At 24.2% G+C, this 12,792-nt stretch overlaps 1 protein-coding gene across 1 annotated transcript in view; it reads right to left on the bottom strand.

Moving 5' to 3' along the window:
* Nucleotides 1–8,450, bottom strand: part of LOC117181843 (DNA replication licensing factor Mcm3) — a 35,008-nt gene extending 26,558 nt beyond the window's left edge. The window contains exons 1-3 of the mRNA XM_033374838.1: nucleotides 8,075–8,450; nucleotides 440–552; nucleotides 80–345 (exon numbers count right to left, since the gene is read on the bottom strand). Coding sequence (XP_033230729.1) covers nucleotides 80–345; nucleotides 440–552; nucleotides 8,075–8,146 — 451 coding nt within the window. The 5' untranslated portion in view covers nucleotides 8,147–8,450. The remainder of the gene's footprint in view (nucleotides 1–79; nucleotides 346–439; nucleotides 553–8,074) is intronic.
* Nucleotides 8,451–12,792: the final 4,342 nt, after the last annotated feature.

Raw genomic sequence — 12,792 nt, 5'->3', positions numbered from 1 at the left:
AGAGCTCCAAGGAGATTATGTTGAAAAATAAAAAAAAATTTACCCAAAAAAAATTGTTTTTATACTTCATTCTAAGGACTTATTGAACTACCCTCGTATACTACTGCATGATGCGGTAAAAATATTTTAGCCTTACATTTGGTAACAATGCCCTCTAAGCATACAAGATTTCCGAGAAATCTTGAAGTTAAACTTCTCGGGGTAACGTGTCTGCTTCCAAAACTTCCTTCGAAGCCGATGAAAAATTCAGCATTTCCTTTCGCGTAGTCTGTATCAATGGAAGCTACAAACTGCTTCAGTGCATTCTCAAACGACATTTGTTCTTCAAAAGAATTTTCGAGCAAGCTAAAAGATTTTTTTATTTTGTTATATTGAAGATACTTCTTAATTATTTACGTAAAATATATATATATATTTTTTTTAATTTTCTTTTATTTACCTTGCAGCTCGTGTTGGATTCTTCTTTCGGAGATCATTAATGTTCACCAAAAGTCTGCGCTTACCCTCATCAATCATATTTTTCACATAAGTGGCATATATCGCTTGATCCTCCTATAATAAATAAAATTATTTATGAAATATAAATTATATAATATTACAATGTCCGATGTAAATCAAGTTTTCTTAAAATTTAGTGACGAGAAAATTTATCAGGATGATAAAAGACCAAATTCATGGATACTTGTAAATTAAATTCAGAAGAAAATTCTCTCAAAACAGGGGAAAACAGGGAGATTTTATCCGAAAATATTTAAAGAAAGTATTTTAAAATTAATTAACCTAGGTAACATACTGAGTTCAAAATAGTTCAATTTTTAATCAAATAGTTCACTTTTCAAGCTAAACAGATGAATTTTTAACCAAATAGTTGAATTAAAACAAAAAATTTTCAACAAAGTAGTGTAGCTTTGAAACAAATAGTTGTATTTTAAATAATAAAAAAGGCAGTTTCAAACCAAGAAAATTATGTTGCAAGAAGATGAATTTGCTACAAAGAAAATTATTTTTCTACCAAAAAGGGCATATTTCCAACAAAATATGAGTTTTCAACCAACTATTTGAACTTTCAGATGAAAAATATAAATTTTAAACAAAAAATGGAAACCTTAATTTCTCAAAATTAATTTTGAACCAAGAATAAAAATGTATTTTTAGCAAAACAGTTCAATTTGTCAAACAAAACGATTAATATCCAACCAAAAAGATTCATTTTCTATCAAAAAAGACAAATGGAAAAAATTACATTTTTTTAAATTATTCAAAAAATTATATTGCTCAAAAATTGAATAATTAAATTTTCAATCAAAGAGATGAATTTTTAATTAAAATTACGAATGTTCAACCAGAAAAAAGGAATTTTTAAGAAGAGTTTAACTTTCAACCAAGTCTCCAATCAGATCAGTTAATTTTTAAGAAAGTAGTTCAAGTTTCAACTAAAACCCTAGATTGATTTTCAACCAAAAAAAGATGAATTCTTAAAAAAAAATAGTTGATATTTCAAAGCGTTCAATCAAAATTTGCAGTTAAAAAAATAATGTTTATAAAAAATAACAAATTTTCAAATAGTTTAATCGAATTAAAAAAGACAAGTTAAAAAAAATAGCTGAATATTGAAAAAAAATTATAAATGTTCACCAAACAAGATTAATTTTCTACCCAAGTAGACGAATTTTCAATTAAATATATAAATTTTCTACCAAATTTTTACATTTTTAAATGAAAAAAAATTAATCTTACACAAAAAAATCGAATTTCGAACACCACAGTAGTTTAATTTTGAACCAAAAATATTACTTTTCAAGAAAAAAGTACATTTTGAACCAAATACTTTCATTTTGTACCAAATTATTAGTCTTTCAAGACAAATTTTCTTCGAAACAGTTCAATTATCAGAGCAAAAATAGATTAATTTTTAACAAAAAGTTAATTTATAACTAAATAGTTTGAATGATTGAATAAAATTATGAATTTTCAACAAGAAAAAAGCACTTTTCACAAATTAATTCAACTTTCAGCCAAAAAAGATGAATTCTCAATGAAAAAGATAATAGTTGATTTTGCATTAAAAAATTTGCAATGTTTTTCAACAAATTTATAACAAAAAGAATATTTTTCTAGCAAAAAGGACGAATTTTCAATCAAATACATAAATTTTCAACCAGAAAAGATAAATTTTCAAACAAAATATTTAATTTCCAAATAAAATAATAAATCTTTAAAAAAAAATGAATTTTCAAGAAACTAGTTCAACATAATACCAATAATACAATTTCTGGATATTTTTACCGTACAAAAGGAATTTGTTTAAATAATTTCGTTTCGATGTTTTCTGGAATAAAAATTATTACTGTTGGTCTAGTGAAATATTTATCAGTAATTAGTGATAAATAATTAATAATTAATTTATCAGTAATATTTTTAAGTAATCTTTTTTATTAAAAATTTGTTTTCCAAATAAAATTAATGAAACAATGTTGATAAATATTCCACTGAATAAATATTAACAATTTTTAATAAAAAAATTATTTACAGAAATTCTATTTGTTTAAACAATTGACAATTGATGAACTAATGTTAATAAATATTCCACTAGACCAATAGTAATAATTTTTAAGGAAAAAACGAAATTTCGAAAAAAAAAAGGTTTAAACAAATCCAATTTGTTTAAATAATCACACATTAATTAACCAATGTTAATAAATATTCTACTAGACTAAAAGTAATAATTTTTAGGGCGGGGGGGAACGAATTTTCGAGTTAAAAAAAATTATTTAAACAAATTCCATTTGTTTAAATAATTAAAAATTAATTAAATAATGATAATAAATATATCCACTAGACCAATATTAATAATTTTAAGTAAAAAAAATACGAGAATAAAGTGTCCAAAAGGTCGATTTCATGAAAAATTAACATTTTTGGTGTTAAGGGTAGTTTTCAGGTACTTGTGGGGGTGTGTTAGGGGTATCAAACCCATATGTCTGATAGATGAAATTCTTAATTGGATAATTCTCTACAGACCCCCATACTTTTCCGTCACATTTTTTCAAACCCTAAAAAATTATTCTAAAAACTAAAAAAAGTGATTTTTCCCCATGCGTTTTACATGGGAAACTTCAAGTCAAAACCGGCACTCGTTAAAATAAAAAAATAGGGAATTTCTTTTTTCGGATTTGGAATAAAATGGGGGGGGGGGGTTGTTGCCCTTTAGCATACAAAAAAAAATTGCCATGCATTTTTGGACCACCCTAGTGGACACCCTGTCGCTGCAATCCTTTTTTTATTTTATTTTTTCTAATTCAGTGTGATTCTTCGGACACACAATATAGTTAATTTAATAAAATAATAAAATGCGGAAATATGCAAACAAGTATAAAGCTATTAATTTTATTTTATTAAAAATTGAGACATATATATTTTGATCATATAATTTAAAGATTCCTCAACACTTAACGAAGTGAAGTTTCTTGGTGATGGAACGTTCAAATGAACGAATTTTTTTACTGATGATTTTACAAACTAATGAAAATGGCTAAAATGTTTGTTAATTTATATTGCAAATAATAAATTTAATAAAATAAAATTATAGTGCATTTTTTACTGTAGTTGGAACAATATTTATGGATGAAATATTATTTATTTAAGGATCGTGTCTTATGTTTAAAAAATTTAAAATAATTATTCATTCGTAAAATCTTCAAAGTTAAAGATTCAAGGTTAAAGATTAATCTTTTTTGTTTGAAAATTTGGCCATTCAGTTTAAAATTTATATTTGTAGGTTGAAAATTTAACTATTTGGTAAACAGTTAAACTATTCAGGTTGTAAATGCAAATCTTTTATTAAAAAGTCAAATTTTTAACAAAACCATTTACACTGAAAATGAACAAATTTAATTTTCAGTTTAAAAAAATTAATGAATTTGCAACCAAATAGTTACTTTTTCATCCAAAAACATAACATTTTAACGAAATAGTGAAACTTTTAAATAAGTATATAAATTTTCAACCAAAAACTAAAAAATATGATTATTGTAAAACAACAACGGCCGAATTGAACCAAAAAGTGCAATTCAAGCAATTTTTTTGTATTTTAACCAGAGAGAAGTTTTAAACTAAAATAATGAATGTTCAAGCAAAAAAATTAATTTGTAAAAGGTCGTTCAACCTTAAAACAATTAGTGGAATGTTCAACAAAAAGATTAATTTTCAACCAAAGAAAGAAAGAATTTTCAACAAAAGAATTAAATTTTCAACTAAAATGATGAATAATCAACCCAAAAAAGATCCATTTTTACTCAATTAGTTTAACATTTAACCAAGTAGTTGAATGCAAACAAAAAGGACAAATTTTAAACGAAATAGTTGAGTCCTCAACAAAAGAGTTTTAACAAAAGATAATTCACAACTACCAAATTACAGTTGTAGATGTATATATTAAATATTAATATTATATATTAAAGTGTGACCATATTCACTACAAAAATCAAGTTTCTACGCAAAGAGATGAGTTTCTAACCAAGAAAAAATTTTAGTCAAGACAGAAAAAAATTCAACTAAATTGTTGAACATTTTCAACAAAAAATGTTTAAAAAAATATTCCCTTATAGTTTAAAAATAAAATCATTGATGGAAAATTCGTCTTTTTTGTTAAACATTAATCTCATTAATTAAAAATTAATCTTTTGGACATAGAATTTTTTTTATAACGAAAAAATAGTTCTCTTAAAATTTAATCTAAAAGCAACATAATTCCCTTAATGATCGATTCAGCGACTTGAAGTGCAGAATCTGCCTAACGTTAAATGGATTCGATCTCCTTTGAAATAATTTTTATAACACTGTTTTTTTTTGTGAAAATTCTTTTTTTTAACAGAAAATTCAACTGTGACATTTTTGGTAGAAAATTAAATTTTTAAAATAAAGTGCGAGCTTTTTTAGTTGAAAAACTAACTAGTTGCTTAAAAATTTATAGATTTTGTTAGAAATTTGTCTTTTTTAGTAGAAAATTAATCTTTTTGTTTGAAAATTCATCTTGCTGATTGAGGATTCAACCATTTTCTGGACAATTCTTATTTTTTCAAAATTAATTTATTGAAGTGAAAATTTAACTTTCCATTTTTGTTTAAAAATTTATGGATATTTTTAATTACAATCTATTTTGGAAGAGAACTGCGATATATTTTTTTTTAATTGCACTTCTTTATATTGAAAATGATTTTTTTAACTAAAAACTGAACCATCCCATTTTTTCGTTGAATATTAAGTTCATAATCTACTTATATTATTTTTGATTAAAAAATTATATTTTTAAGTTAAAAATCATATATTTGTTTGAAACTTTCTAGATTTTGTAGAAATTTCGTAATTTTTGGTAGAAAAGTAATATTCTTGGTTGAAATTAATATTTTTCATTAGGGATTCAGATATTTAAAAAAATTCCTTTTCTGATCGTCAAAAATCAATTTCTTTAAAAGAAATTTCGATTCTACTATTTTTATGGAAAATTGATATTTTAAATTGAAAATTGACCTTTTTTACTGAATAATTCAATTTTTTTATTTTTTCTGTTTTGGTAAAAAATTAATCCTTTTGTTTTAAAATCGATCTCTTTTCGTTAAAAATTGAACTATTTGGAAACAAATTCATCTGTTTTCATACAGTATTTGAAAATTCAGAATTTTGTTGAAAATTCATCATTCTTGGTAGAAAAATAAACTTCCTAATTGAAATTTCATCTTTTTTTCGAGGATTCTATTATTTTGTTAAAAATTCCTTTTTTCGTGAAAAATTAATTTATTAAAGAGAAAATTCGATCATACCATTTTTTATAGTATTCATACTAAATGAATTCTTGTTATAAAATTTCTAAACTTAACATGTTTCAGATAATATATTAATTATGTATGTAATTAAGTACCTTGCGATATCAAAATAATTATTACAGCTTTAGGAGCATTTTCTTTTGGCACTAACATTTGTATATTGTTTACTTCACATAATCACATAGCTAAACTTTTTTCCTTTTTACATTTTTTCCTACTGCGTGAGTTATACAGCGAGTTATTAATTTATTTACAGTACGATTTTCTATTACTGTTCCCTTTTATTTAATAACTTTTTTATTTTTTTATTTCATAAATATTACTATTGTCTATTTTTTTAACTTCAAAACTATCAATTACTTTAATTTTCCCAATCCGATTGAATACACGATTCAGGTATATTATTTAGTGGCGTTTGAATACCTCGCGCCTTCTACCACTGGCTCCATCTTCCGTTCCATTTTCCCCCACCACATGGCCACATGGCGCGTCCCTTACTACAGGGTCCCTACGCGTAACCATTTTTGTCCTATTTTGCTAATGGCTTCATAAAAACTCATTTTTTCTATACAAGTGTATTTGAAAAATAGTTTGTTTTTTTTTAAGAACTATTTAATGGCATAATAAAATGATTTTCGCACTCGATTTTTGACGGACATTTTTAAATGTATATTTTCAAATTCTGTATATTAATTTTCAAACAAAAAGATTATTTTTCTGCAAGAAAAAAATATCAACAAAATACATGAAGTTTATAGAAATAGTTGAATTTTCAAGCGAAGGAGGCAAGTTTTCAACCAAATGGTTGAATTTCGAATGTACCTGAAATTCCGAACGTTCAAATGAACGAAATATTTCCAATATAAATTAATAAACCTATGAGCACTTTTCCTGGTTTGCAACGCATTCAGTAAAATATTTCGTTCATTTTAACGTTCAGAACTTCAAGCACATGAATTTTGAACTAGAAAAAATCAATTTTTGAATAGAAAATGGAAGTTACATTTTTATTTTTAAGAAATTAATATTCATCTCAACTGATCAATTTTTAACTAAGATTATGAATCCCCAACTGGAATAGTTGAATCAAACAATTATTTTTCAACTAAAACAATGAATCTTCAACTGAAATTATTAAACCTTTAAAAATAAATACAATTTTTTTATTAAAAGGGATAAATTGTCAATCAAAAGTTAAAAAATTAGGTTTGAAGTTAAAAAAAACCAATGGTGAACCAAAAAAAAAATTTCTACTGACAAATGTAAGTTTTCAACCAAATATTCAACTGGAATAGTATTTGCATTTTTAGTTTAAGAAAAAAATTATTTTAAACTAGGAAAGAAAGAAGTTTGCAATCAAAAAGCTCATTTTTTGAAACAAATGAATTTTTAATTAAAATTATGAATCTTCAACTGTCTTCAATAAAAAAAGTAATTTTTAGCAAGAGTTTATTTTTCAACCAAGTAAATTTCGTTCCTAACCTAAAAGATGAATTTTCAACTGAAATTATAAACATTTAACTGGAATACTTAAAACTTTCAACCAAAAAGAATTTTTAAACAAGGGGATTAACTTTCAAAGACAAAAAATTTCTGCCAAAAAAGTCTATTTAAAAAAAAGTCGATTTTTTAATCAAAATACATGAATTTTCAACGAAATAAATGAATTTTCAATTACAAAGGACAAATTTTTATTCAAATTGTTCAATTTTGAACTAGAAAAGATCAATTTTCTGCACAAAATAGAATGGTTAAATTTTCAGTTGACAAAATTAAGTTCGCCCAAACTGATGAATTTTCAAACAATAAAGTTAATTTTCCAAAAAAAAGACGAATTTCCCACAAATTACATGAATTAAAAAAAATATATTTAAATTTTTAAATAAAAAATATCAATTTTCAACCAAATAGTTGAATTTTCATCCAAAAAGATAAACTTTCAAACAAAAATAGAATAACTGCATTTTCCGTTAAAAATATAATTCTTAACAAACAAAAAACGGATTTTCAAAAAAATAGTTAAATATTATACTGAAATAGTTCATTTTTAAAATTAGGTTTAAAAATTATATTTGACTGCTCAAAACTCCTATACAGATTTCAAATTTAAGTAGCTCAATTTTTAACATTTGACTTTCAATTATTGAAGTTACTTGCCCATCCCTGTTGAAAATACATAAGTGTCCAAAAAACCCGACAGCAGAAGGTGGTAATTCTAATTATTCTGAATATAAAATAAGAAAAATACTTACCGCATCGTCCAAAAAATCCATATACTCTCGCTCAATAATCTTGATTCGCTGATCAGTTTCAAATTCATCCATGGTGTTCAGATTTTTTAATTTTCCTTTGAATTAAACAAATCTCCAAGAAAGCACACTTCGGAAACATACAAAGTACACTGCGGTAATCCAAAAAGCGCACTCCCGAACAACGAAAAGCGTTTTCCCGAACGACACTTACTAAACAATTTTGGTGTAAAATTTATAGACACTGTTTATTGAGTACATCAAATATATATTTCATAATACTGGCTACTTTTCTAGTTAATATGGATCCTAATGATTGCAGTTTATTACTTTAATTTAAACAAATCTCTTGGTTAGTCAGAAACCGGACAATCAAAAGGGCGGCGTAAGCCAGAATGCGGGCGACAAGTAATATTTTTGCGCGGGAAAATATAGTGCGACTGGAAAAGAAATAGCCAATCACAAGTGAAATTTGCCGGTAGATTCGCTTCGTTAATGATTGTGGACGCGCTTGTGCAGAGTGATGGCGGGCTTTTTCGAATCATTCAAGAATCACAGCGCAAAAGTAACTCAAAAAAAAAAAGGGGAAGTGGGGTAATTTCTCACGAAAATGGGGGAATGTAATTCTTTGAAATAAAGTTGTTGTAGGTATCATATTGAATTCAATATAAAAAACTTTAAATTTCTAAGATTTTTAGTTGAAGTATATTTTATTTTCAACAAAATAGTTGAATTTTCAACCTGCAAATATTAATTATCACCAAAAAACTTAATTTACGACAAAATAGTCAAATTCTGAACAAAAAAGTACATTTCCAAAAGAAAATAATTAATTTTCAATCCTTAAGAAAGAATTTTCTACCTAAAAGAACGAATTTTCGTTCCAAAAAGACGATTTTTCAATTAAATAGTGGAATTTTCAACAAAATAATGAAATTTTCAATAAAATAGTGTAAATTGTAACCAAATCGTTTAATTTTCAACCTATAAAGAAAAATTACCAACCAAGAAGATTACTTTTCTATACAAAGACGCATTTTCAAAAAAATTACATAAATTTTCAACAAAAAATGGAATTGTTAAATTTACAGTTAAAAAAATTTATTTTTAACCAAAGATACGAATTTTCAACTAAAATTTTGAATCTTTAACCACCAGAAAATTTTTTTTTAACAAAGTAGTTAAATTTTCATTTAATTATTTGAATTATCAACACGCAAATACGAGTTCTCAACAAAAAAAGTACATTTTCAGTCGAGAAAGATTTATTTTCAACCAATAATGATGAATTATTAATGCAAGAGAACGGATTTTTCACCCAAAAAGACAAATGTTCAAATAAACAGTTGAATTTTCAAGCAGAAAAAGATTTAAAAAAAAATGAAAATAGTTGAATTTTCAACAAAATAATTAAATGTTGATAAAAGCATGTCATTATTAACCAGACAGTTTTATTTTTAACCCTTAAAAAATGTTCGACGAAAAAAATTAAATTGCTACCAAAATACCAATTTTTAACTAAATAAATCAATTTTCAACCAAACAGTTGAATTTTCAACAAAAAAATGCTTTTTTACAAACTAGTTTAATTTTTAACAAAATAATTAAATGTTGATAAAATAGGGTAATTCATAACAAAATACTTTTATTTTCAACTCGTAAAAAATGTTAAACCAAGAACATTAACTTTCTACCAAAAGACGCATTTCAATAAAAAATACATGAATTTTTAACCAAATAGTTGAATTTTTAATTAAAAGAGATCAATGTTTAACCAAAAATGGATCTGTTAAACTTTCATTAAAAAAAAATTAATTTTCCGTTTTAAAAACGAAGTTTCAACCAAATATATAAATTTTCAACTAAAATTTTGAGTTATTACCCATAAAAATTAATGTTTAACAAAGAAGTTTAGCTTTCGACTAATTAGTTTAGTTTTTAGCGAAATCGTAAAATTTTAAACTATAGAAATTAATTTTCAAGGAAAAAATAATGAGATTGTGAAAATGAATTTAAAAAAAAAAAATAGTTTATTTTTCAGTAAAGGAAGGAAAAATTAGTTAATCCAAATAGTTAAATTTTCAAACCAAGAAAACAAGGTTTTCCTTCTATCAAAATTTTTTTTGGAAAATTAATCTTTTAAAGTGAGAATTCAAATAGTTGGTTAAAAATTCATTTTTTTTGTTGGAGATTCATAGTTTTATATAAAAATTCACGCCTTAAAATAAAAATGTAACAATTCCATTTTTCGAAAATTTATAATATTCTATCTATTTATTGTGTTCTTGTGGTTGTCGTGTATTTTGTTAAAAATTCGTGTTTTCCGTCATAAAATCCATTTTTTGTTGAAAACTTAAACATTTTGTTAAAAGTTCGATTTTTTTAGTAAAAAATCATTTTTTAAAGCTGAAATGCAAATATTTTATTCTTACTTGAAAATTTATCTCTTTTTTTGAAAATTCATTCATATTATTAAAATTTCGTCCTTTGCAGGTTAAAATTTTGTTTTTGAGAGATACATAAAACTGTTTTTTACTGGAAATGTCAAATATTACCATTATTCACTTAATTTAAGTTTCATCATTTTAATTCTAATTAATGTCCATTTGAAATGTGTTTTTTGGGATAGGTATGTGACAAGACATTTTGCTTATTCTTTATTCATAATTTCTAAATAAAGTGGTATAAAATTTGGAAACTACTAAATTGTCCTATGGTAGAAATACTTTACTAAGATATTTTAAAAAACGTATTATTTACAGAAAAAGTGGCAAATACCTGGGACTTAAACATAGTTAAATTTGATCGCCTAAAATATTTTACGTTTAAAAAAAATTAATTTGGATAGGTTCAGCGAAAAAATAGCTTACCATTAAAGATTTATTTAAAACCTCAATCATTTTGTTGGAAATCGATCAAATAAATATTGTATATTTTTCATGGTAAGGTTTAAAAATTATATTTGACTGCTCAAAACTCCTATACAGATTTCAAATTCAAGTGGATCAATTTTTAACATTTTACTTTAAATTATTCAAGTTAGAACATTTAACTTTGCATGAATTTATTCAATTTGAATATTCGATTTTTTAGTTATTTAACTATATAGGTTTCTGTTAAAGTGTTCAGATCCTAATTCTTCTTTTCAAATTTACTATATTTTGTAACTGAACAGTTGAAAAAATTTTTTTTTAAATGTTATATTAGGTAATAACTTTTGTTTCCCGCTTTCATATTTTCAAAATGTTTTAGCTTCAACTTTTTTATCAAGAGTATTTTTTATTATATTTTTAAATATCGTTTATTTAAAGAGAACACGGAAAGTTTTTTCAGAATAGGGAACAAAGGGGAAAAAATCAGGAGAATAGGATATATAACCTTCTAAAACATATTGTTTTCAATTTTTCAATTTTTCAATTTTGACCATTCTTACTTTTGATGTTAAATTTTATTTTATCCATAATTTATTATTTATCACAGAATACCAAAGTACGGATCAATTTTATATACTTATAATCACCCAATTGTCTGCATGGTTGCAAATCTAAAGGTAATTTGTTATTCTTAAAAGTAATAAATTAAAAAGAATAATTTAAAAATTTACTTTTTGATTTCCAAAGCTTTTAACAATTCCTAAAAAATTGATATATCGAAAAAATCGAAGTAATCGTAACAATGGATGTAAAAACTATTAACACTGCAAGAAAAAATAACTTCCAGCGTTGGAAACATAGTATATTAAATCAATATCACCGCATATTTCGACGTTTAACTAATAAAAAAGTAATAAAAAAATTATAGATAGTATTTAATCAAATTTAACTATTTTAAAATTTTTTACGCTTCCTTAAATTAGTTTACACTGTTTAACAAATATAGTATTAAATTAACATAATTGTATCTATAAATGCAGAAAAAAATGAGGATGAGAAGTCTCGAAATCTGCCCTTGCGAAAGTCCCTTTATTTATGAACTTATTAGGCCAATTTCTAAAACAAAAAAATACAGATTGTTGTGTTTGCAACTTCGACCAAGAAAAGTTTGCTTCCGCCAAAGAAACATCAATCGAAAGCGATTTTTAAGCCGACGTACATTATTTTAATAATTTTATTTCCATGAGAAACCAAAATTAATTAAAAAATAATTATTTTCTGAAATCTTTTTTTTATTTACTTTATTTTATTAATAGAACTTGACGAAAATTCTTCTTTTAGAGTTTGCCGATTTTGTGCCTGGTGTTTGAATTCCCATAAATAAAGTTATTATTATTAATTTTTTAACACTGGAAACTGTTTTAAAATAATTGGACCAAGGTGTCTATTCAAATAAATAATGTTTTTTTATTAGTTTCTATAGGATTCAATTAATTTGTTTAATTCAGAAAGCTTTGACAAATTATAGTACAATATATTAGTACAATTGATTGATTGAATAATAATAAAAAGATAATTAATAACTTCTTAAATTAGTCTCTAAAGTCCATGCACTTGAACAGTAATTAAAAAAAAATTTTATTTTATCTTCTTTTGTTTAAAATGCAGTGCTTAAACAGTTTCAAATTATTAGCTTTTCGAATAAAAATATTGCATTTTCAACCAAATAGATTAACTTTTAACTAAATAGTTGAATATTCAAACAAAAAGATTAATTTTTTACCAAAAAATGCGATTTTTCAACAAAATACATGAATTCGCAACCAAATAGTTGAATTTTAAACTAAA

Source organism: Belonocnema kinseyi, chromosome 10, assembly GCF_010883055.1.
Source record: "Belonocnema kinseyi isolate 2016_QV_RU_SX_M_011 chromosome 10, B_treatae_v1, whole genome shotgun sequence".
NCBI lineage: Eukaryota > Metazoa > Arthropoda > Insecta > Hymenoptera > Cynipidae > Belonocnema > Belonocnema kinseyi.
This window is presented reverse-complemented; position numbering and strand designations above follow the sequence as displayed.